At 43.7% G+C, this 26,325-nt stretch overlaps 1 protein-coding gene across 3 annotated transcripts in view; it reads left to right on the top strand.

Moving 5' to 3' along the window:
• The window catches only part of ascc3 (activating signal cointegrator 1 complex subunit 3), a gene marked incomplete at its 5' end in the record, with an annotated part of 166,923 nt that overhangs the window by 139,626 nt on the left and 972 nt on the right, over positions 1 to 26,325 (top strand). For all 3 annotated transcript variants that reach the window (XM_079228052.1, XM_079228053.1, XM_079228054.1), the window contains 11 exons: positions 366 to 503; positions 881 to 1,001; positions 1,366 to 1,498; positions 3,246 to 3,371; positions 9,753 to 9,864; positions 9,975 to 10,109; positions 17,796 to 18,020; positions 19,972 to 20,123; positions 21,205 to 21,355; positions 22,680 to 22,883; positions 24,974 to 25,149. In XM_079228052.1, the coding sequence (XP_079084178.1) occupies positions 366 to 503; positions 881 to 1,001; positions 1,366 to 1,498; positions 3,246 to 3,371; positions 9,753 to 9,864; positions 9,975 to 10,109; positions 17,796 to 18,020; positions 19,972 to 20,123; positions 21,205 to 21,355; positions 22,680 to 22,883; positions 24,974 to 25,149 (1,673 nt within the window). The remainder of the gene's footprint in view (positions 1 to 365; positions 504 to 880; positions 1,002 to 1,365; positions 1,499 to 3,245; positions 3,372 to 9,752; positions 9,865 to 9,974; positions 10,110 to 17,795; positions 18,021 to 19,971; positions 20,124 to 21,204; positions 21,356 to 22,679; positions 22,884 to 24,973; positions 25,150 to 26,325) is intronic.

Below are 26,325 nucleotides of genomic sequence, written 5' to 3' on the forward strand. Positions count from 1 at the left end.
CTGTCTCTTTGTCTCTCTTTGTCTCTCTGTCTCTTTGTCTCTCTTTGTCTCTTTGTCTCTCTGTCTCTTTGTCTCTCTATCTCTTTGTCTCCGGCTCAGTACAGCGTGAGACTCTCATCATGGCAGAGAGAAGACAAAGTTCCAAAGTGTGGCTTAATTTTACTCCAGTAGATTCTCAGAACTCTCTTTGTATTTTTTCTCATAAAATACTCAAAAATAAACAATAAGAGTATCGATAAGGAACCAAACCAATAAGTAGTATTGATAAGACTGGTATCCCATGAACCCCACCGGTCAGCCCTCCGCTGTGTCATCGTCTTTGGTTTGTTGTTTGATCCATCGTGTCTGTGCTCTGGTCCGTCTAGATAGAGGCCATCATCGCCACAGTACGGGAATCCAACCTGAAGCTGACGCTGGCCTTTGGGATCGGCATGCATCACGCCGGCCTACACGAGAGAGACAGGAAGACGGTGGAGGAGCTGTTCGTCAACTGTAAGATCCAGGTATGACCTGCTACCTGGACCTATACTGTTCATCTGAACTGAACATTCCTCCAAACAACGTCGCCCATCCTTGAGCTTAACATCCCCGAGTGTTGTGCAGCTTGAGAGATGCCATTTTATTGCAGATTTGATCCGTTCAGCTTAAAGTTATGGCCTTGGTCTGAAATATATATATACACATAATATATTGCATTGTTGTGGATATGATGGATACATTGCATTTACCCATGTTTACCCATGTTTTCCTCAACATTTACATTACTCAAATTATACTACATTTGTTTTACTTATTTTCCTTCTGTAGATGTTTTGTTTCATTTCACATTTTTGATTCATTTAAAGTTGTTTGATTTTGTTGTTCCCGTCTCTTTCCTCAGGTTCTGATTGCCACCAGTACTCTGGCTTGGGGGGTGAACTTCCCCGCTCACCTGGTGGTCGTTAAGGGAACTGAATACTTTGATGGCAAAACCAAGCGCTACGTGGACTACCCCATTACAGGTACACAGTCCACCAGGTGTTTTCTCATTGTTTATGCGTGAAAAGAAGCGTTCTTGTAATGCCAACCACTCAAACAGGGATTCGTCTTCCATGCATCATTTGACACCAATTTCACATTTCAATCATATCAATAATATAAAAGATATGTATTTATGTGGTTTCTGTAATCAACAAAATGGCGATATTTCCTAAAATACTGTTGCCTCTGTGATGTTGGCATTTCAGACAGGTTGCCTGCAGTGCAGAGCAACAATTCTGGAATAGACAACCAAGTGACCACTTGCATTGTTATTGCAGCTTATTTTACGAATAGTGTAACATGGGATGAAGGAGCGGCTTTGTAGTGTTTGTGCTTTGTGTTTAGATGTTCTGCAGATGATGGGGCGAGCAGGTCGGCCTCAGTTTGATGACCAGGGCAAAGCCGTTATCCTCGTCCACGACATCAAGAAGGATTTCTACAAGAAGTTCCTCTATGAGCCGTTCCCCGTCGAGTCCAGGTAACAGACACCCGCTGCCTTGCCCCATTGTCTGTTATGTCAGAGGCTGTACATAGAAATGATGTTCCTGTATGAACAAGAAGACAGTATTCACTGTCAAACTGTTACCCATTATAAGAAAAAGGGCTTGACCTTCAAGTGACAGGGGAAAATGTGTAGCATCGTAGCAGGAAAATGTTGTAGCACACAAAAGAGCCTTCGTTCCAGTTTGGTATCACTGGTAAATCCTACGGTCTCATTGCTCCATTACTTCTGCGTAGACCGCGTCATACGGCACATGCGGAAACAGCTGATCATTTTGATACCATGGTCAACTGGATCAGACACTGTCTTCGTACAAAGTGTGTCATTTTTACATTTTTTTACCGAAAAAAAAAACGTAATTCACTTAGTTTGCTTCCTAACATGCCCATGCTTTCCTGGATTGTGTTTATTGTTGCAGATGTCGATGCTTAAGATCTTAATCGTTCTAAAAAGGTGCACTAATCATCTGTGGGTTGTTGTTAGGACACTGAACAATACTTTGTTTTAAACTCTGGAGCTCTCAAGGACTCCTTTTTGATACACCTTGCTCATACTCATGCTGGATGTTTATAGTTATGATCAAAATATGTGATTTTTTTTTTTTGCAGATGTACATTTTTCCTCCAAGACTTTGCTGAACAAATTCATATAAATAAACACTATTGGAATTATTTTGGGGTTCCTACAACGACCCCAACACAGGGAGAAAGAGGTTTGGTTTTCAACGCGTTAAAGACATCATCCCTTAACATCCTGACATATATCAGGGTATAAAAAGTATATTCCTGATGGCAATACTGAGAGCAGACTGACCACAACAAACTGAGAAGCCGGTTGTTTTTAACAGTTGCATTATTAATTGTTGGCCGGACATAATTAGAAGTAATGGTACAGAAACACAACCGTTTAAGAACAGGATTTGTCATGACCTGCTTCAGAGATCTGTGCTGGAGAGTCACATGTGTTATGTGATGCAGTACTAAAGTAACAAAATGTCAAATCCACCAAAACATAGTTTCCCTTTTCAAAAATATGCTTGTAACCTTGTGACAAACTTTGTGAGGTGGGTCATACATTCTTAAAGGAGTTTACGTCTGATTAATTCATCACCTGGTTTAGTCAAGAGGTTTTCTAAACGTATACGCAGCCTCACACAAGTCTAAAAACCTGATTCTCTACGAGAAATGAGTCCTACACTAGTTACATTACAGTTTTTGGATGCTCGTTCTGATATTAATCCAGGCTAAATACCTGACACCAAACCACTCCTTTTTTGTGATTTTTTTTTTCCCCCTCAACATTTACCAAAAGAGGATCCACTAAATAAATGTTGTCTTAAAACTGGAAACTGGATTTTGATCCAGAGCTATCTTATTCATTCATTAATTCATATATGTGTACAATGTCAGTTTCAGGTTGTGTTGAACAGTTTACAACCCAAAGGTATTCTCTATTTAGGGGTATTAGAAGACGGGAAAAGCATAACATTCTCACATTTACCAATGTATTGACATTTTGACAATTTGCTTGAAAATGAATTAAATAAGTAACTGTTTATCAGAATGGTTGACTAAGTATGTGTTGTTCATCAGCAAATCAATTAACCAGCTAATCTTCTTGCTGGTACAGACTTAATTGTGTTCGTAGAGGATAAGTATTGAGGTTAGAGTTCTAGCTGGCCGATACTAATGAGGTCTCCTGTGATTGCATGTTGTATCTCCAGCCTCCACAGTGTGCTGTCAGACCATCTGAATGCTGAGATTGCTGCAGGAACCATCTCATCCAAACAGGATGCAATGGACTACATCACCTGGACCTACTTCTTCAGGCGGCTGGTGATGAACCCAAGGTTAGGCAAAGCAGCTCACACCACTCACCAACGGCAGCAGATCATTCCGTTCAGAACTAAAGCAAACACACATGCACACATTCTTGGCCCGCGCTCACAACCTGTTTAGAGGAGTGCCATGTTCTTCGGTCAAACATCTGCTGTGTAGACAGAGACCATTCCAGTACATTCCAGCCTGTTGGTATTTGCACGGCTGTCATCCCACATTTACCATTGACCGAGCAGTAGGGTTGTACCAATACGGGTCTGTGAAACAGGACACTCTCATTTGGGATTCTAGGATTTCAGGGCAATATTCAATGTCTGACCATTTTCCACAAAACAATGACAAGGGTTTAGTGTTGGTCTAGGACTGGTAGAGAGCCTCAAACAGCAGTTATGGTCATCCTTTGGCTGACACTGACCATGTAAACACAACATCTACATGGACCAGGGCCTTTGATATCATTCCCCTTCTGTTTCTCTCCAGACTGTACTGACTCTCGCCATGAGTTGAAATGTCAAGCCTGAAAAAACATTTGAAACTCACACTAATGAGACCCAGGATTAGAATACTACTGCAACTACCACTTCATGTATTACATGTATTATTATCAGTTACAGTTAGAGATGTTTCAATGCAATTTTTTCCCCAGCTGACATTGGGTGAAGGCAGGGTGCACCCTGGATAAGTCGCCAGACTATCGCAAGGCTGACACATAGTAACGGTCAACCATTCACGCTCACATCAACGGGCCATTTAGAGGCATCAGTTAAGCTAATTGATAGGTTAGGTTTGCTTTTGAATGTGGGAGGAAGCTGGAGAACCTGGAAGGAACCCATTCTGACATGAGTTTGAATGGAGTTACAGAAGAGCAGTCCAGCCTGGGAATCGAACCTCTCTTGCTGTGAAGTGACAGTGGTAACCACTACACCATGCAGCCATACTATCTATTTTATATTGTTGTGAAACATCTCCTTGAAACAACTGTATTCCAGCCAACTGCTAGTTCATATGGGATATATTTTTGCTTGTTCTGGGTTTGGTTCTCCTCCACAGAGAGGCTTCCAAGAAGCATCCAGATCAAAAGCCCAAACTACCTTGGTTAATTGATTGAAATAGTTGTTTCTTTGATCTCCAAGACTTTGTCTCTCACTACCGAACATTCAAGACCGTAAGTGAGGGTTGGAACAAAGATCTGAACCTTCAGGCTCACACAATTTTCCAGAATGCCATGGAGGTGTTGATTCTATCCCAGCTACTTCACACTTGGCTTTAACCCATCCAGTGTGTCCTCAGGGTCCCAGGTCAATGAAGACAACCCAAGTACATCTTCAGCAGAAAGCAGCGATGCAACCACAAAATGGAAGCTCTCCACTCAAGATTGTGTCCATGAAAATCACGAGAGACAGCCGCTGAGAACATGCTCGAGTTACAGCCGAGAATGCGATTAATGCTCTTATTGTAGTTATACAAGGACGGGATGGCTTGTTGCAAAATCCCCTATCCCATAATCTCCAACAATCCTACAAAATACCCTTGCACTTATCCAAGGTGACAACAAATTACATCAGTGTCTTATTTTGACGTGACTCAGGCTGGCTCCTGATCAGGCTCCCATTTGGCCAAATAAATGGATTTATTAAACACAAATGCTTTACTTGCAAAGACCAAATTAGTAGAGAGTCACGTAGTAGCCTTCAAAATGACACATATCAGATTAAATCAACTGTAACTACTTGTTTTGCGATGGAAAAATAACCATCACTCTGTAACACAACCCTATAACTATGGGTATATGTTTTAGTAGTTCAACAAGTCCCAAGAAGTTAGGAGTCTTGGCATGATAGCTGATGACAGCGCATTCATTTACCAAGAGAGCGGATTGGTCAACAGTATTAATGTAGAGAACAGATTGGTAAACCATGCCTGTAGATTGTTAAACGCGTACGTTGGCAGGGCTGAGGTCATGAAGTTGAATCAAGCATGGCTTGCTAATCTGTTCCCTCATTTTTTTATATCTTAAAATAGACTAAACCTCAAAATTTCTTATCTGCTGCTGCTCATTTTCAGGTTGTACTCTTCCGGTTGGGAACATTAATTAGATCTCCACTGAAAAAGTCCCTTCTCAGCGATCAAAAGCTGATTACAGGTCATTGACTTTTTGTTATTTTTTAACTACTTTAAAAGTTAAACATAAAGAGGATTTGAGAACAATTCAGATTTGGTGGGTGATACTGGATTTAGATTTGATGAAATGCTACTGATCTCCGTCCCATAATGAATGTATCAGAGGATAGTGGTTTTGATCGATTCTATAGATTTTTCAATAGTTGACATTCAAATTAAACGTAGAGCAAAGAAATTGAAAATGTTAGAGGGCCTACATGGTGCAGCGACATTCCACCACAACTGGACTGACTTTGTATTCCATTACTTGCACTTACAGTTGACACTAAGTTAGACCCACAGGCCTTCCATTAAATCAAAACAGAATTTGGTTCCAGTATGACAAACATATTTTGCCTTTATCGCATGCTCCTTAATCAACAGTTTTATACGGGCGCTCCCAAATTCTGTTTCATGGTCACTCAGATGATAGTCAACGTCATAAATTTTGCCTCTGAATGCACAGATCCCCCGACACTGTTATCTCCACGCAGCTGTGTTTTATATCTGAACAGCTAATCTATCACCGGCGCTTTTATGCTTTGATTCCCACAACACACACACAGACACAGGCCCAGGGTCCCATGGGTATCGTAAACGTCTGCAGGCCGACTCCCCGCGCCATCAGGAGCCTAATGGTGATGATGCTAATGGCCATGACTTAATCAGACAGGCCCTGCTACCAGTAAAGATCTGTGAAATGTGTTCAGTAATAAACACATTCAGCGCTTCGAGCCGCGTGCTGTTAACATGTGGAGTGATGGGAATGAAAGAAATACTTAACATTAAACGGCCATTAAATTTGACTATAACCCATCTAAACTGCTGCTTCCAGCCCACAAGTGAGGCTGTGATTACTCCTCCCTGCTACCAACCGCACAATAAATGATTCTGTATGATGATCATGAAGATACCGTTTGTTTTAATGTAATATAAGAAGTGGGCGATTTCTTCTGAAGATTAGCATGCATTATGCAGCAAACTGTAAAATGACCTTAATCTAGTAATCCCCCTCACCTGTTACATGATTTATTGGTAGTCATCCTCGCTATTTTTTTTTTGTTTTTGTTTTCTCAACAACTTAAAGCTTCAATTGGGTAGTTTTTTGTTTGATTTCAACATTTGGGGTCTATGTTCATTGACATACTGTAGGTGGTTGGTCCTCGGGCTAATAGGCCATTTTATTACCGTTTATATTTTCTTCTTTTATAAAGATAATGCACCAACAAAATATGTCATGGAAGCAACATGTACTTGGGAAGTTGAAGGAAGTACATCAATGATTAAACAATAACTTATATCATAGCATGTACATATACTGTATACATTATTCTTCTTTTATATATTGATATATAGCCAGTCTTTACACACAGCCACAAAACAAAGGAAAACCTGAAGGAAATGAAGAAAACAGTATATTTTTCTTGGAGCTAGTTTTGGATCCTTACTAATTTAATCCCAAGAAGCTGTTCTGGGTTTGGACTAGAAGACCAGACGTTTGTCATCAATGGACAAGAAACATGGCTGATCTGAGCCTCAGATTCGAGAGGAGCAATGCCGATTCCGTCCATGTTATTGAACAGTGGACCTCTTTATTTTGATCTGCTCCACTAATATCTTTCTCTTTCAAGGATGCAATGATGATTCATGAAGTTTGCCAACCCAGTGTGTAAGTGTTTAGTGGACAAGGAGTATGACTTTCTAAGTATATTGGGGAGTCTTGTTCACAAGCAAGGGTAGGTTGCAGTGCATGATCAATAGGAAGAACCCCAACAGGTGCACCACCAGAAATTACACAGGCAGAGTGGCTCTCAATTTACTGGTCCATCTACGATCCGATTCTCACCTATGGTCATGAGGTTTGGAAAGGAATGAGGATACAAGTGGTTGAAATGAGTGTCAACCACTGCAAGGTGACTGGAGTCACCCTTAGAGAGAGGACAATGGACTCAGGCATCTGAAGGGAACTCGGCGTAGAACCGTTGTTCCTTCACATTAAAAGGTTCTGTTGAGGTGGTTCGGCTTGATCAGGAGAAACACTACACACATCCTTCTGGATGTATTCTAATCACAAGTGGGAGGAGACCACGGGGAAGACCTAGAGAAGGCTGAGGGATTATGAATCCTATCCGACCGGGGAACGTCTCGGGTTCCCCCTGTGGGGACTCAAGGACATGACTTGGGAAAAGGACTGCTGCCTGCTGCCACCTGCCCATCAGGACTAACTAACATTCATACCCATACACCATAGGCACAGCCGCCACTGAGCCACAGTCGCCCTGTTAGATGTATCACCTACGTAAATATTACAAATGTCAGTAACCCCAGCAGCCTTCTACTCCCCAAACCCATTATTATTATTCATATTGCACAGTGTATACATTTGATTGCACATGAATGAATAAATGATTCAATTCAGTTTATTTTGTTTAGCCCAAAATCACAAATACAAATTATCCTCAGAGGACTTTACAATCTGTACACATGACATCCCTGTCCCAGGACCTCACATCGGATCAGAAAAAACTACCCAAAAAACTGAAAAAAAACTTTCACAGGGAAAAAAGGAAGAAACCTTCAGGAATGCAACAGAGGAGGATCCCTCTCCCCGGATGGACAGAAGCAATAGATGTCATGTGACCAGAATGAATAACGTAACAGAGTTACAGCACATTACATGAATATGACAGAAACTATTCATATAATGAGTAGTAGGCATGGACCATGATCCAGATAACTACAATCCATGAAGCAGAAGGAGGTAGAGAGGAGGGCCATCAGCAGGGCCATGGCAGGAGGCAGGAGGCAGGAGGTAGGAGACAGGACTGGCTCCAGACAGCCACGATCCATGAGTGAGGAATTGTCAGTTGTTGGTATGTGTGGTCTACTGGGAGCGGTGTTGGTTGTGCAGCCTGACAGCAGCAGGAAGGAAGGACGGCGGTTTCACTCCTTCACAGACCGCGATGTGAAGCAGCCGGTCACTGAAGGAGCTGTACAGTGCTGTCAGAGTGTCCTGCATGGAGGGTGGGAGATGGTGTCCATCGGGATGAGATCTTAGCCATCATTCTCCTCTCTCCCACCACTTACACTGGAACTAGTGGGTATTTTTTACCAGACTGTTCAGTCTCTTCCCGTCAGCAGTCGAGATGCCGCTGCCTAAGCAGACCACTCCATAAAAGATGGCTGACGCCACCAGATTCTAAAACGGTTCTCAGGAGTGCACCCTACACTCCATAATACCTGAGACTCCTCAGCAGGTAGTCTGCTCTGTACCCACCCAAGTGTTTTCAGTCAGAATTAGTGGCATTAACGGTTGCAGTGTAATATAATCAGATCTGAAACAAACAAAAGGAAGGTCTCACACCAAAACTGTATTGCAACTTATACAGCAATTTACAAAGGACCATCATCAGCTGGAACTCGAGAACCACCAGATGGCCCTCAAAGAGCACAAAGAGCACAAGAACCTGTGAACGGTTCTCCAACTGTACCAGACATACTTTACATTACTTACATTACACTGGTTTTTTTCACCCTTGTAAACATACCTTAAGGATATTTGGCATCTGTTTCTACCAGCTTTATTGAAACCGTGCCAGGTCTCCTTCGCTCTTTTATTTGACTTGCACACACCATGCACAAATATTGGCATTATGAGCTGATGAAGCGTGTCTTTCATTACTTTTCGGCTAAGCCTCATGTGGTAACTCTTTCTAAGCAGTGTTGAGCATGGAACCTATTTTGTCTGGCCACTGGTTGTCTTATTTCAGGTAATGCTTTCAGGCTGTAGCTTCTCTTCACACCACAACAGTGTGTACCAGATTAAAAACCAGCAACAATGCACAGAGGCAGTAGTGACGAGCCATTTTACTCCAAGATGGTTGCCTTTGTGTTTCATTCGGCCCTAATGAGGTTGCATCATCAGTATCATTGAAGAGTCCCATCTCTTTGCTTGGTCCGGGATATGATGTCCACATGGAACCTGATATTACACTAACTAACTAACTAACTACTTGTGAAATAGATGGTGATATGTAAAATGCTAGTGAAGGTCTCAATAGCTCTCCAAGGTGACCAGACAGGAAGTTATTTTACAGTTTATTCAGGAGATGTGTTTGTAAAACGTATTGGTGACCCTTCTCTCATAACTGTCTGCAAACCCCGCCACTGTCACGGATGCTTCAACACAGCTCAAAAAAGCTATCAATCACACTCCTTTGTTCTGTGTTCAGTTATTACAGCCTAGAAGACGTCAGCCACGAGTCTGTTAACAAATTCCTGTCCAACCTTGTGGAGAAAAGCCTGCGGGACCTGGAGTGCTCTTACTGCATAGAGATAAAGGAGGTGAGTGGGGGTAGTATTCTGATGTCATGGTATAGTCAGTATAGTGACACACATCTGTTTTCACATGGGTTCCGCTTCTGGTTTGTCACATTTGTCCATTAATGCTCTAGGATGACCGGACCATTGAGCCACTGACCTACGGTCGCATCGCCTCCTATTACTACTTGAAGCATCAGACCATCGGCACGTTCAAAGAGCGCCTGAAGGCGGAGCTGCCCATCCACGAGCTGCTCTCCGTTCTGACGGTGAGTTTCACTCCGTGAAAAGCACTGTGAAAGCATTTGCTCACTTGCTATGGTTTAAACTGGTAAATAACGTGCAGAAATATTCACAATTCTCGATTCACACCTTGTAGGTTATTAGCTAAGTCAAGACTGTGTCTTGTCAGGCCGGTGATAGAAATGATCCCAGGGATGGACAGTAAGGCTGTCAAAATGGGCCCAAAATGACTTTTCAATATTTCTTCATGTGCATTATGTCCATGACATTGTGTCTCAACTGGAGGCGACGCAAGAGGTTTATTTCATCGTTTTCTACGTGAACCTTCCTCACTGACTGTGAGACAAGGGACAGCAGGTGGAACTGTTGTCTCTTTAATCCTGTCACTCGCTCTGAAAGCCCACAATAGACCAGAAGCGGCTGATTGGTGACGTTGAAATGAGGCGTTGTCGATGCGGTACCTTCTCATTTCACGACTAAAACCGAAACAAGGTGGCAGTTGACTTGAAAGAGACGGCTTAAAAGTCATTTCTATTGAATATCACATTATAAAACCTATGTTTTCTGTTGAAGACGTACGAACGTAGAAAGACAACAAGTATGACTCGCCCATCTTTTTAAGGCTTGTGTCTCCAGTGGGATCTGGAGCTCACGGCTGATATGTACGTGGTTTGTTTACGTGAATGCAGTAATAGAACGCCTACAGAGCACGAGGACCAGCACAAATGCTCTGCAACCTGAATCCAGACCAGGACAGAACCTGATCCGGTTCTAAGAGCCTGCCTTGATTTCTAATAAATAGATGTGGGACTCTCACACAGCTCCATTTGCTCTACCTTTTGGTACGGCTGTAGCTCAGGGGGATGAGTGGTCGTCCAGTAACCACAAGGTAGATCCCCAGTCCCCCCACAGCTCACATGTCGAAGTGTCCCTGAGCAAGACACTCAACCCCCAGCTGCTCCCCGGGCGCCTCACAGGGCAGCCCACCGCTCCCCAACCAAGGATGGGTCAAATGCAGAGAAGAATTTCCCCAAGGGGATTAATAAAGGTTAATTTCTTTCTTTTCTTTCAGTCGGGGTGGCAAACCCCTCTCGTGTTTTGAGAAATGCTTTCTCCATGCACAGGTGTATTTGTTCTAAGTGAAAGTCAATCAAACTTCTGTACACACAAAAAACTACATAAATTGTCAAAGCAACAGAAAAGTAAACAATACTATATAAACCAGAGTTTAGTGTTTAGTGTAGCATTGCATCTCTGCCTTCAGGATTTGTCAGTTGAAGGATTTTGCGGCTGTGGCTCAAGGGGTAGCGTGGTCGTCCTGTAGCCACAAGCTAGCCAGTTCTCAAGTGTCCTTGAGCAAGACGCAGCAGCCCACTGCTTATAAAAATATGTAAATTACAGGGTTCTTACGGTCATACAAAACCTGGAATTATTTCCAGGCCTGGAAAAGTCCTTGAAAAAAATAGAATCCCAAACGTTTTGTAGAAGTCATGTAAATGTGTTATATTCATGTATTCATGACATTAATTTTCATTTGACGTTCATTCAGTTTGAAATAATGAATATGCTTTTAAAAGAAAGACGCTCAAAATATAAGTAGGCATACATACGGGCATCTATATGAATGTTTATTCTTTTAATCAAACTATTGTCTCATTCATTTGTGTCATTTAAGGTTTACTGCTTTTGGTTTAAAGTCATGAAAAAGTCATGAAACCCACTGGTCAGAATGTGTATGAACCCTGAAATTTATAATGCATAGAATGGGCACAGGTCAAATTTCATGTATGTAAATGAGGATTGTAATCAAGTTTAGTTGAAAAGAAACCTTTTTATTTGACATAAAGGCTGCTGTTTGAAAGATGTGTGACGCAGCTTTCTAGAGTGCCACTGAGAATCTGTCATCAGCGACAGAACATACCTTATTATAATGAGAGAGTCATCAGGAAACAATGATGCCCACACACACTCTTCACTCCAATTAAATGAGCTTCATTAACTCCCCTCCTTGTGCGTCCCAGCATCAAGGTCGTCCACACTGGCTTGTGATTGAAGGGGTCAACACGAGACATGGTGGAGTCACACCAATCAGTGGGGGGATGGGTTTGTATATTTATGTATTTATATCTGTTCATACTGCAATTCATCACTTCATTTTAGGCCACTGTTGAGTCAAACAATTACATTTTTTTTGGGGGGGGGGGGCGCGCAGTTGGGCGGCGCGGTTTAAATAGCACTCCACAATGAGAAGAAAAGAGGTTTTGAGTAGAACATTCTAAAAAACAAAGCTTTATTTCAAGACAACACAGTGCTCAACACTGTCCAATAACTACTGTCAACAAACTGTAACTTTGGGCATGAGAGGTTCAGAGCAGGTTTAAGAAACATTGGGTTGGGTTTCAGAGGTTTACAGAATAAAAGAGGTGCCCACACCCTCACATGAAAGAGGTTTAGAGCAGAATAGATTCAGAAAGAATCACATTTTACATTGGTTGTTTGACAGAGTAGGCCCCACTGCTTGTAAAGACATTTAAACTGGGGCCCTGCAGTAAGGTAGAGAGAGACACAGACAGACAGATGAGTTGTGGGGAAATATCTACTACAAACAGGCTTCATACTACAGACAAAAGCCAACAATCAGAGTTGACAAAAAAAACTATGTTTTGTATGTCTTGATGGCTCATCAACAGACAAAAGGCCAGGAGCACCTTGATGCTCTAGCCTGGAGCTCACACACACACACACACACACGCACACGCACACACACACACACACACACACACACACACACACACACACACACACACACACTGGGGGTTGAATTGGTATTTTAGATAAAGTTATAGTCTGATAGGATATCCACCCAAATCTAACATGTGTTCTGCTGTGGGAAAGATAAAACATTAAACTCTAACACAGGCATCTGCTGATGTTGACACTCACCTCTGCAGCGATCCTTCAAGCTCATCTTCCTTCATAGCCTGGAGCTTCCTCGGCTGCTCAGAGCCACTGCTTTGCTCCACACTTAGCATCCAGCTAACCAGCTCCGGTTAGCATGTCGGCTTGAGGAGAAGCTCCGGGTGCACGTCCTCAGTGCTTTGCTGCTGAAGTTTTAAATCCGGACGTTCGGGTCCCAACTCTTTCAGCCTCTTCTTGTCAACATCTGATCGTCGGTTGAAAGGTGTTTCGCGTAGTAATATTCTGGGATATTGGCTCTCTCAAGTACTCTCAAGTCTGCTCTGATGCATCCCCGGTAAAATGGGCGGATCAAGTCACATCCCGGCATTTTCACCGTTCTTGGCGAGAAGCGGACTTTTGAATTGGAACAGTACTTGGGCCGCGACTGATGACGTTTCACGAGTCCAGAGAACACGAGTAAAGAGGAGAACGCGGATTGAGAAACGGCCTCACATTTGTCCGGCGAAGATATATCAGGCTTTGATACACACACAATACTTGTGAGTTACATTCATTGTTGAAAACATGAATATATTCCTTTTTCTTTCAGACTCATGGGTCCATAAAGCAACAAACACAAGTACAACAACAATATATAAAATTGTCACTCCTGGTTAAAAACATACAGACACTTGTTCCAATGTTTCCAGAAACAAAAAGAATACCTCGCATCGCTCTATGTTGGCTCAGTTAAGACTTTTATAATTACATTTTATGAGTCATTTAATCAACATTTACATTTCCTGGAGCAGGAATTTAAAGACTGCGTTGGTATCTCACCCTAAATCACGAGCCACACAAGGCTGCTTTGTCCATTTGTTTACGTTGTGGCCAAAAAACATATTTTTACAGTTTTACACTAGAGCTTTATTTATGACATATGTTTGTGTATTGAGTTACTAGCTTTCATTCTTGTGTTCTACTTTTAGCACACAGCTGGAAGTCCAGTCAGTGAGCTCAGTGGTTGAACCCGATTTCAATAATGATGCTAACACATGGCAGAGAGGCTACAGCGAGACTCCCCCATCTCTCTCCCCTGCACACATCGTAGTTGGAAGCAGACCAAAGCATGCCGCGCTTAGCCGCCTCCCTCCCCAACAGGCTGCGACGCAATAGGCCAGTCGACCCGCCGTCCTGTCCACTCCCCCTCTGAGAGCTACAAAGCACTGGCATGCTCCTCCAGTTGCCCCTAATTGCTGCAGTGTGGCCGCTAATGAGCAACACACACACCTCTTTACAACACCCCCCCGCCCCACACGCACACTTCTTTTCCTCTCCGAGCACTGTGCTGCCACTCAGCCCGTCGCTGTCTCTGTTTTCGTTGCCACTGTGTTCGTCCTCTGCTTCCCGAGACAAACTGCATCCAACATGAGGTCTATCGAGCGTGTTGTGTTTTACAGAGATGCATACCAGGCCCATGAGGAGACCTGACATGGTGGTCAGACACATGACGTCTATTGTACTTCTGGCCATCCCTCTTTTGCTCTCCCAAAGGTTTCTTCCCTTTTCTCCCAGTTAAAGGTTTTTTCTGAACCGATGTGAGGGACAGAGGATGTCGTGTGTGTACAGTTTGTAAAAAGCCTTCAGAGGCAAATTTGTGATTTTGGGTGATACAAAATGAATTGAACTGAATTGGTGACTCATAGAAAAATAACTGTTAAAGAGCCAGGAGGCATCTCCTAGATCAGGGGTCGGCAGCCCGCGGCTCCGGAGCCGCATGCGGCTCTTTAGCCCGTCTGTTGCAGCTCACTGAGGCTTTGACAAACAAAACAAAACAAAACAAAAAAAAGACGTTTTTATTTTATTCTTTTTTTTTGCCCAGTGGAAAAACTTTCTAAGGGAACTCCTCTTTTCTTGGAGTTTTAGGTGATGTTTGGTCACTGAAAATCAAAATAAATGTTTAAACATTTCTTGAACTAAAATGTGCGTCACATCCTGTTACGTCGCTGTCAAGCCTCTTTCCCTGCAGGTGGCTACTCTGATTCAGAGCCCCGCCCTCGCTAAACTATCAACGGATAAATAAATAAAAAAGAAAAGTCACGGAGGAAAGTGGAGCGTTTAATTCTGCGTAGACGTATTAACTTGCTTTCACTGCCAACGATGCTGCTGACCTGTCTGCTTGATATGTGGCGAGAAATTATCAAACAACAAAACATTTAATGTTGAAAGACTCTTCCAGAACAAGCATCTGCTGAAAAGTATCAAGCTGCAACTGCTGCAGCAAACTGAGCAAAGTAAATATACTTTCAGGAAGTGGACACGTCTCCAACTCCACTCCTGCTGCTGGTTCTGTGTCAGCTCATGAGACACTGAGGCGTCCGCTAGTAAAAACGGATCGTCCTCCTCCGTTTGCGGTGCTCTAAAAGTCCAGTGTAGTGAGGACGCTCAGTGTAAACGAAGCAAAAGATATGCGTTTAAAATGTAAAACTTACATGAGGAGGACAGGTATCAAACCTGCTACCTTGTGGTTACAGGGTGAACCGTCGACCACATGAGCCACATGTATAGACAGTATTTAGGATCAGCATAGTTGTGCTTTTAATGGATCTCAATGTAGCCGACAAATGACTATTTTTTGTTTGATAGTTATAAACAGGTAAAATAGCAATACAATGTCAAACATTGTCTTTATTCTTGTTCTATAATTTCATAAATACAACAAACTATAATTTTTTTTGTATATATAATATGACTATATATACAACTTCAGAAGCTGTGATATGAAATAGCTTTTGCGGCTCCAGATAATTTGTTTTTGGTGGGAAAAAGGGCAAAATGTCTCTTTGGATAGGAAAGGTTGCTGACCCTGTCCTAGATTAACCCTGCCATTGCTCCATGTATCTGTAAGACTGTGAGGACATTGTGCTCACCAAGGTAAAGACGTTTATATGAGATCCCTCATAAAAGTCCGACAGGGTAAGAAGATCATCAGACATGTTGGAATCAAATCATTTAACTGATTTAGAGAAAACTGATTGAACTTTGACCTCTCATACTTTGGTTTATCTTAATATTTGCCACGTCAAGTGAAAATATAAGCCAATTTAGAGATGGTTCTTTCTGTTCAGCTGCTTCCGTCTCATCAACGCTTATTGACATTTTTCGTGGCCATTTGATATTTGTTGTTTTTCTGGTCCTGGCACAGGAAGTGGTTGTCCCCATTCTTGATCCTGCTTCTGATTGGCTCTGATTGCCAAGGCTTCAGTGAGCACAAATTCAGACCTAATGAATTGCCTGAAATAATCATATGTTGGCTCGGATCTGGGATCAGCTTTGCCTTGCAATGAGGTATTATTACATTAATTACCGGTGCACTCACTCTCTATTCCAAATGAAGTGTTTCATAACCTGGATATACTGTTGGCGTGTTCGCAACTCGTCAGATCATCGGACCTCTTCTCCCTCTCACTCCGTCGGGCTCTGATCCAGTGATATCGTTGTGTTCCCCACAATTACTTTGTTGAGCGCCACTGGCAGCCTTCAAGGAATTAACTAGTTTGAACAGCAAGCCAGTTGACAAAGTCTGCGACTTTTCTTTGTCATATAATTTTGTAAAAGTTGTAATAATGTGTTTTTGTAGCAGTGGATCTGTGACCCAACCCCCACAATCTGTTTCAGCGGTATACCTCCCTCCCTTTTTGTTTGCTCCCCTCTGTCTGTTTTCCCTCTGCAATTATTGCTTCAGAGCTCCACTCTCTCCCATGACTGTCTCTGTGAATGGTGCTATGAGAGGGTGTGAGGCGGGGTGGAATTGTTGGTGATGATGTCTGCTTAAAGATCTATAGTCCCTCTCTCTCCAGCACATCCATATGCAGACACAGTGGCACTGAAAGATAAATCACTCCTGCTATCCCTCATCCCAGCCCCCGCCCAGCTCAGGTCCTTTTTCAGGTCCTAGCTTCTGAAACACCGGCTTCAGTGATGGATGGAGCCTTAACAGTCCAGGCCGGGGGATGGCTATGACAAATGCTTCCTGCGCAGCCTGTTGATGGGGCTACATTAGCCGAAGTTGAACTGAAGTGAATTAGCGGAAAGGAGGTATGCGTGTCCGCGCATCTCTCCGTATCCCAGCTACAAACAAGACCCGATGCGCCAAGAGGAGGTGGATGGACCATCATCATCAATTCACTCATTCAGTGACCCAGTGCAGTCTTTATGATCCAATGTTCAACATTCTCAGAAACCCCCTTCAAAGAGTTTCGAGAACTCAATATATCCAAACCGGTGGTAGATTTTTAAAAACAGGTGTCCTGGATTTTTCGGTCATTGGGTCTGATGAAAAGATTCCTCTGCAGTCTTTGTGGGAAGGGGAACAATCGGTTTTCCAAACCAGAAAGGTGGGGAGGTGAATGCAGCTGCAGAGGCTTGGGTTGTCCTGGAAAAGGATTTCAACATTCTCCTATTTTCCTTTAGCTGAGAATGAACGCTGAGGCTATCTAGCAGAGCTCCCCAGAATGGATAACATTGGCATCTGAGATAACTTAGTTTTGTAAAGGATCATATTAACACTCAAATGGTAGTTTCTGGGCAGAGTGGTTTGATTAGGCTGCTTTCGGTTATGTCGTGGAACACTGTGAACCCCAAAGTCACGTCACATGGAGGCACATGCAGGTTGGCTGTGACAGCCATATGACATAATCATAGACTGCACGTCTTTTAAAACTCGACTCCGACAGAGACTAAACATTAGAGCGTTAACTCTGTAATTCCGTTAAAAAGGTTTTCCCGTTTCACTTTTGATCTCTGTTCCGCAGGATGCAGAGGAGTATGCCGAGCTGCCCGTCAGACACAATGAGGACCAGCTGAACAGCCAGCTGGCTCAGCAGCTCCCCCTGCAGGTCAACCCCCACTCATTCGACAGCCCCCACACCAAGACCCATCTGCTGCTGCAGGCCCACTTCAGCCGCGCCCCACTGCCATGCACTGACTACAGCACCGATACCAAGACAGTACTGGACAACACCATCCGAATCTGTCAGGTAGGATTCTGTTACACATTTATCCAAAGCGACTTCTCAATGTGTGTACTCAACTACGTGGATACAACGCAAAAAATAAGAATCAGGCAAGTAGATTTACTTGATCAAATATGCTGAACTGCTTCGAATGCCTGTTTGGAGCTAACAAGATATAAAGAACGAGTAGTCTGAATAATTTAGTTCTCAGTTGAAACCAGGATAGCAAACAGTTGAGACTTGGTAGAGCGGTAGCCGGGCCCCATCGTAGTGAAGGAGTTGCAAGCTGATTGGCTGTACCAGAGCGCGGTGGACGGGCTGGGTATACAGTTGGACCATGTCCTGACCTGGATTTGAGATGGGCTGGCGGTTTCAAATTTCCATACGTTAAGTTGGCCAGCGAGCGGTGAACAACGACAGCAGCGGTCCTTTTCGGCGTCAATGAATGAATGTGTTTACTCAGAAAAAAATACCGTGATATTCCGTGAAAACGCCAGAATCTTACAAAATACTGTGATATGATTTTTTGGCCATACCACCCAGCCCTAGATGGGCCTGAGCCATTCACAATGGTAGGCAAGTACCAGTGTTTTCAGTTGGACTGGAGCAGCCAGCCAGAGCCAGCGCAAGATACAGAGGAGCGCTGTAGAGCGGGAGAACTTGGGTAGGTGGAAGACTGCTGCATTCTGGAAGAGTTGCAGAGGTCAGATGACATGTGCAGCCTTTGAGTGAACAACAGAGCTGAGGGACTTGATGGAAATAGAAGAAAAGAAGGGGACCCAGAACAGAACCCCGAGGGGCACCGCTAGTGGGGCTCCAAGGTTCGGGCACAGATTATCTCCCAAGTTATCCTGCATGTGTGTTCCTTGAGGTCGCATGTGAGCAGGGAGAGTGCAGAGCCCGAGACTCCCAGCTCGCATTCAACGCAGTAAGTCGGCTGCACATGTTATTCCAGTTTGTCAGATACATATATAGTGATTTTGATGAGACGATTTAGATCAGTTTTGTTATGAATTCTTGATACTGGTGTTTTATCAGAATAATAAAAGACATTTTGAAGCATACACTCTAACTTCAACGGTCACTAAATGATAGCAACATGAGGGAAAGGCAACAAATAGATTTGAGTTATGTATTGCACGTGAGAAGAGAGCACGGTGCTGTGCCGTACGTGAAGCAGAGAGGAAGGGGAATGTTCAACATTAGGAGGTGATTTGTTGCTGAACCTGCTGATCCATCTCATAAATAACATGCGGCCCACAGGTTAGATCTAACACCCAGCGTTCTCATTGTCCGAAACAAGGTTTTAAACAACAGAATACTTCTGCGCCCGGTCAACTTACCAGAGTCCAAAACATAACGACATCACTATAACTATACTACTGAAACCTCATTTGTATCCAAGGGTTGTTTATGTAGGTTCTTTGTATGCAATGTTTGAAGTTAGGACCCTGTCTTAACGTCTGTAAGCCATTGCCCACAGCTGTGTGTGTGTGTGTGTGTGTGTGTGTGTGTGGGGGGGGGTGTATACATGTGCTTGTGATTTTCCATGCTGTGTATCTGGCAGTGCTATTGCATGGCTCATGGATGTGGTTACTTTTCTGGTGTCCTGCTGCTACCGTTTACTCAAAAGCTTCTGGTCTTCTTCTGGTTTCTTTTCTGGTGTTTTTTTATTGAATGAATGTATATATTTTTTTATTTTATTGATGCTTACAGTGTACATGAAGTGAATGTCTGACGGACTGTCACCAGGTCTCAGGTTGGGCTTCGTGACATGCATGCCTGCCAGCTAGCCTCACATTGGCTTCGCTCTGTCTCTTCAGCATTGCATATCTAATTGCAACTCATGAACAGAGAATTGTCACACAGTGATGAAGCAAAATTTATTGAGAAATTACTTCTGTAAAACAAAACAAAAGCTTGAGGTGGCATCAAAAAGATGATTATCTTGAAGTTCATACTTTGTTCTCCTCAGGCAATGCTGGATGTCGCTGCCAACGAAGGCTGGCTTGTTACGGCCATCAGCATCTGCAACCTGGTGCAGATGATGGTCCAGGGCCGCTGGCTGCACGACTCCTCACTCCTGACGCTGCCACATGTTGAACAACAACACCTCTACCTGTTCAGGTACACTCCCATCACCTCACCTCAGCACGAATGCTGCGTTCACACCAACGCGTTACTCGGGCGGTGATGACGGGCGGAGCTTCTCGACGCCGATTGTCTTACGCCACGCAAACGTTTCGCCCGAGTTGAATATTTTTAACTCGCGTGAATTATTCGCTTCGCGTCATTTGCGCCGCCCGGTGGAAATTCATGTCTGTGCATTGACTTTGCATGCAATCTACTCGCGCTTCAAATTCGCAACGCGTTTGGTGTGAACGCAGCACTAAGGCCTGCATGATGATTGGTAGCCGGTAGATCTGCGCTCGTTCTCCCAGCCCCGCTGACGGACAGTGAACGCCTCGTCTCCTCGTGTTCCATAACGTCCGAACAGCTTCTTCACATGCCGTCTAAAGCAGCCAGAGAAGTTATTAGGGTCGTCACATAAATTTGCAGAATTTCTTCTCTGGTCTTTTATTTATCGTCTATATCGGCAGTACACATTCGGGCCACACGAGGGAGCCTGAATGTTGGTGTTCTTCTGATAATTGAACTTCTAACATAGAAACTAATATACAATGCTGTGTTACATTCTGTTTGTTTAACTGAAAAACAAGAGTCGGTTCACTCTGCCCAAATGCATTCATTTGGTCTCATTTCAAGTATTTAACACGTACATTTTAGAGTTTTAATTAGCGTTTTAATAATACGTGCACCTCTTAGAAATGTTACCTATTTCAGTTAATATAAGGTAATGTGGAAATGGTCGGGAACAATCATTACACACTCATTCCCTCTTTCTAGATTAGGCTTTCTGGGTTGGGACGGTTTGGGAAAAGGACTCAAAAGTGTCATTGCTGGTTGCTGTAACAACCAACAGGACTCTGTATCGGGAGCACTATTAGTGTGTTTCTCAAACTCATAAACAGCCACATAAAGGACCACGAGTGAGTTAATGTTGAAAGCACACACCATAAGGATTTGCAGTCCTACAGTGTGGAATAATTGAGTTCAAACTGGAAAGAGAGGGTCCTGTGGTGAGAGACAGCAGTAAGCAGGGGGGAGGATTAGTTGTGATGTCTCCCTTCCCTCTCTTACTTCATAGGAAATGGGCCAACAGGAAGGGGAGGAGCAACACGGGAGGCTTCAACTTGCCAATCGAAGGACTTCCTGAACTGATTGCTGCCTGCAACGGAAAGGAAAGTGTTTTCGCCGCTATCGTCGGTCAGGAGTTTCAATCAAACCAGATTGGCCAGGTAAGAGTCCCAATAGTATCACACCAAGAACACAAAATCACCGAAATATGTACTTTGAAGAACGTTGATTTATTACAGAAATATTGCAGCTAGATTGCAAGGACTAAAATATGTCCGTTTTACTCCAATGATATAATCTAATTCCACATTTGGTGCATCCGGATGGCACACTGTCTTACACACACACACACACACACACACACACTGTCTCTCACACACACACACACACACACACACACCATTATCAGTGACGTGCCCTGAGCAGTCTTGCCACTGTGGTCCCAGATAGTTCCAGGATCCCCAATTACAGCTCCATTGATGGGGTTTACAGCTCCAATTGAAGTGCTAATTGCAGCAGTAATGAGAGTGTCCGGGCACGGCGGCAGGCCCTGTGGCTTCACCCAATCACTGGCCCCTCTCCCCCCCACACCCCCTACACCCCACCGCCCCCCACAGTGTGGCGGCCTCTCTAATTAAATAATTAGATGTGCAGCAGCGTTCCTGTCTGACTTGCCCAGGGAGAGTAATCCTCACATAAATAGCTTCTGCTGGGTGAACCAGAGAGGCTTTTCTCCTCCCAGACCTCAGTGCACTTACACACAGGCACGCACGCTCACACGCACAGACACACACACACACACGTGCATCATTTTTCCTGTCACTTTCTCAGTGTCTTCATCTTTTTAATACCTCGTGGTGGGGCTTTTGGGTTGAGCCAAATGTTAAATTCTCCATAAAACACTTAAGATGCACATAAGACCAGGGAGCAGCGTGTTGGGATGAATCAGGTTTCATCCCGCGGCAGACTCCCCTCACAGCGACTGAAAGGTAAATAAACGCACATGGTTGAGGATGGTGAGAATGTCTAGTCCAGGGGTGTCAAACTCATTTTAGTTACGGGGCCACATGCTGCCCATTCTGATCTCAAGTGGGCCGGACCAGTAAAGTTAGTGTTTAAATCATTGGTGAAGGTTTTTGGATGATAAACCCTATTTTAAGGTCTTTCTACAATAAACTAGAAACATAAAGACCAAAATTGCAGACATCAGCCCACTGTGTATCTGCCTGGACTCTCCTCTGCAGATTCCTTCGCTTTGTTTGTGACGCTACTTTCATGACGGGATCCATTTTTAACGACTTGCAACACAATGCCTCGCGGTGCAAAATACAGTGAAATGTCCAAAAGCTTTATCCTCCATTTGCAGCTTGTACTTTCTCCCTGAATTCCGTCACGTTTGACACCCCTGGTCTAGTCCATTTGGGTCCACGTGTCGCTGATGATGCTCAGCAGTGTCAGAGCCGTCTCTTCTCCCCCTCTCATCAGGCCTGGTCCTTCCTGAGTCGCCTCCCCGTGCTGGAGGTGCACATGAGCGTGAAGGGCTGGTGGGAGCGCAGCCAGGAGCAGACGGAGCGCCCGCTGCCAGCAGCAGGAAACCCAAAGGAGGGCGGCAGCTGGCTGGACGTCCACGCCGACCAGGAGTACGTCCTGCAGGTGTCTCTGAGGCGCATGAACCTGGGCCAGCAGAGGGTCAGTACCGGGACCAGGGAGGAGTCAAGACACAAATAATACATATAAAATGGAATAAGAGTAGCACTAGTATCATAGCTACTGAAGTCCGCCGTTGTAAGGAGGACTTATTGATGTTTTAGTGAAACGTTATAATCACTATGTCATTTTAAGGAGTTTACGGAAATTATTAAAACTTAATGATCTTTTTTTTTTATGTAAATCAACACATCTCTTCTTGCGAGGGTTACGGTACTTTAGCAATTTAAGTGAATTAAATTGGAACTGTGGATGAGAAGATAGCACAATTCTCATTTTCGGGAGACAGGAATCAACAGTCGGGTTTTAGTCCGGAATGAACACAGCCGTTTTTTACCCTATTTTTATTTTTCATTTTTGTGTCCTAAGTGATGAGATAAAGGTTTTTGAAATAGGTGACATGTTGTGTCATAAGTGTCTGACAACAGGATGGACCTGCAGAGAACCCCAACCTTTTCCTTTTCCTTTCACAATAGCAAACAGAGAGCCGGAGGTAAAGAAAAGCACGTTATTTCTTCTTGTGCGACTCTTAGTGGCCGTACATTGAAGGCGAGTGATTACCTTACAGCCGGTTTAGCAGCTGCTCTGAGCGGTTTCAAATGTGTCTGTACCCATTAGTCACTGGGGAAATACCAACGTTACCCTTTCATTCTTCACCTCGTCTGTCAGAGACGAACCATTTGGTTGAATTTGAAGAAATGTACTTAATCTGTGTACTTTGGAAGATGTGATTCCAAACTCTTCATTCTCAAACCTTCACTTCTATTATTCCTTCTTATTTGTTGAGCTGAAATGTATTTTTATTTAACTAGATCTGCAGAAAGAGGACACCCTTCTTTTAAATATGTTCATTTATAACACCAAGATGAATGATCGGAGACTCGATGATCTGTTTTTATCTTTTGAGTCTTTGTAGTGCAGCATTCTTTGCATGTTGGCTGCAGATGCAGCTCGGCCTGACAGAGATATACTGATCTTCAGAGGCGCTGGATACTTAAAGGGCTACTCCGGTGATTTAGTATTGTGCTTCTTCAAGCTGGACGGCCGGTTTAGGAAAGTCTCTCCAGGCCGTAGAAAGTGAAGCGTAGCTGCAGGTCGGTGCTGAGATATAAATGTTGTAGGATCAGCTGTGTATGAAAGATATGTAAGACTACCTAGAGTTCTACAGCTCATATGACCACGGTATGACTACCAGACCCTATTGTCCTTCATATCTAACAAATCTGCAACTCCTTGCCTTTATGATGTTTAAACTTATTGAATTATGTTTAAACTTATTTTCAGCATAAATATGATCAAGAGTCAAGAGAGTCTGAGCAAGATTCCCCAAAAATGACTCCTTGATGGCTGTATTATTCGGTGCGAGTAATACTGCGCATCTTTAGAAAGATCAGACCTAAAGCATCTAAATAATAATAATTACAAACACAATAAACACAAGCATTGACATGTTAGGAAGCATATTCAGTCCCAAAACCATGTATTTCGGTTCAGAAAATGAAAAATGACCTACTTTGGGCTTTTCCTTGACAAACAGGATATGTAAATGTCCCGTCTGACGTGCTTTCAGAAGAGTCTGAGGACCAAAAAAACTTCCGGTCTCGCTTCGCAATTTTGAGCCACCTATACTGGTCAGAAATGTTTCCGATGAAATCCGCCGTTGTAAGGGGAACTTGTGAATGTTTTAGTGAAACGTTATAATCGCTTAGTCATTTTAAGGAGTTTACGGAATTATTCAAACTTAACGATCTTTTTTTTTAAATGTAAATCAACACGTCTCTTCTCACAATGGTTACGGTTCTTTAGCAATTTAGATTAATTCAATCGGAACTGTGGATGAGGAGATAGCACAGTTTTAGATTTGATAAAACACAATTCTCATTTTCGGGAGACAGGAAAAAAGGGCCGTCGGGTTTATAAGGATAATCTGGTCCCATATGCAAAGTGAGAATGTGCTTCTGGGTCTTTGGTCTGTTGGTTTACACAACTATGAGACAATAGTACTTTGTGTAACACGTCTGCTGTATTCTGTGTAGCAGCCCGTGTTAATTCAGGTGCTCCTGTTATTCCAGAGGAAGCAGGACAGTAAGGCCCAGGCGTCCAGGTTCCCCAAGGCCAAGGACGAGGGCTGGTTCCTGATCATGGGAGAGGTGGATCGCAAGGAGCTGCTGGCTGTCAAACGGGTCGGATACGTGCGCCACCAGACGGCCGTGTCTTTGGCCTTCTTCACGCCCGAGAGGACCGGAAAGTAAGCAGCGGCGCTATGAGGAGGGCTCAGGGGACACAGCGCTGGTTACGCAACTTCAAGACTTCTTCTCTCACACTCGCATCCAAAAGACACGTTGTTTTACTTCTTTGTCTGTTTGCGTCTGTAGATTTCTTCTAAATTCACCAAAAGTTACCGTGAGGTGATGCCTCATTTGCATATTTTAACATAACATGATACACAACTTGGAGTGTCATTAATTATTTTTGCCCTATTCACCTGCATGTGTCTTTAGAGCAGGGGTGTCAAACACACGGCCCGCGGGCCGGATCCAGCCCGCCAGGGGGTCCAGTCTGGCCCGCGGGATAATTGTTCAAATTGCAGAAAAAAAGAAAGAAAGCTGAGCTGGGTCTCGAACCACTGACTGAAAAACAGGCACGCTAGGGCTGTGCGACCGGTATACCAGTCTCAATTGTGCGTACAGTATGAATTGTTCACATACCGTCATACAGGTTGCCGCTGTTTGGCAGCAACAACATTTAATGTTCACAGCTTGAAGCTGAAGGAGCAGCGGACCGAGCTACTTATGTCTCATGTTAACTCACTTGACTCATGGTGTGCAAAAAATGACATCGCCAAAAGGCATGCTGGGTAAATGGCACCGCCCACACAGGAAGACTTTTCTTGTGAAGGAAGAAGTCTTTTCCTGTGCAGCACAGTGGGTCCTAAATCCCTCCAGGTTAGCTCCCTGTGTACCAATCAAAACAGCTGCTGGCCAGTTGCGAGCGAGTGGTGAATAACGATGGCGGTGACGGTCCTTTTCGACGTCAATAAATTAATGTGTTTATTTGGGAAAAAAATGCCGTGATATACTGTGAAACCGCCAGAATCTTACAAAATACCGAACTTGTTGAAAGTTGAACTGCATCATGATAAGTAAACATTGTACAGTACATAGTTGGCAACGCTTTACAGTCACGTTTAAGACGGCTGTAAGTTGTAACACGGTGCTTACTGGTCTGAGAACTCCTGAACTGTTTGATCCAGGAATGTCAGTCTTTTTCAGTTTGTGTTTGAGCCGGCAGGACGAGGGATTTATTGATAATAAAAACAATACAGAGCATGACCGGACTTCTCCTTCAACCAAACATGTTACACTGGGAAGAAGCTCAAAGAGGCACGTCTAAGTCTTACACTCAGGGTTCTTACGCTCATGGA

Source organism: Taurulus bubalis (genome assembly GCF_910589615.1).
Source record: "Taurulus bubalis genome assembly, chromosome: 12".
NCBI lineage: Eukaryota > Metazoa > Chordata > Actinopteri > Perciformes > Cottidae > Taurulus > Taurulus bubalis.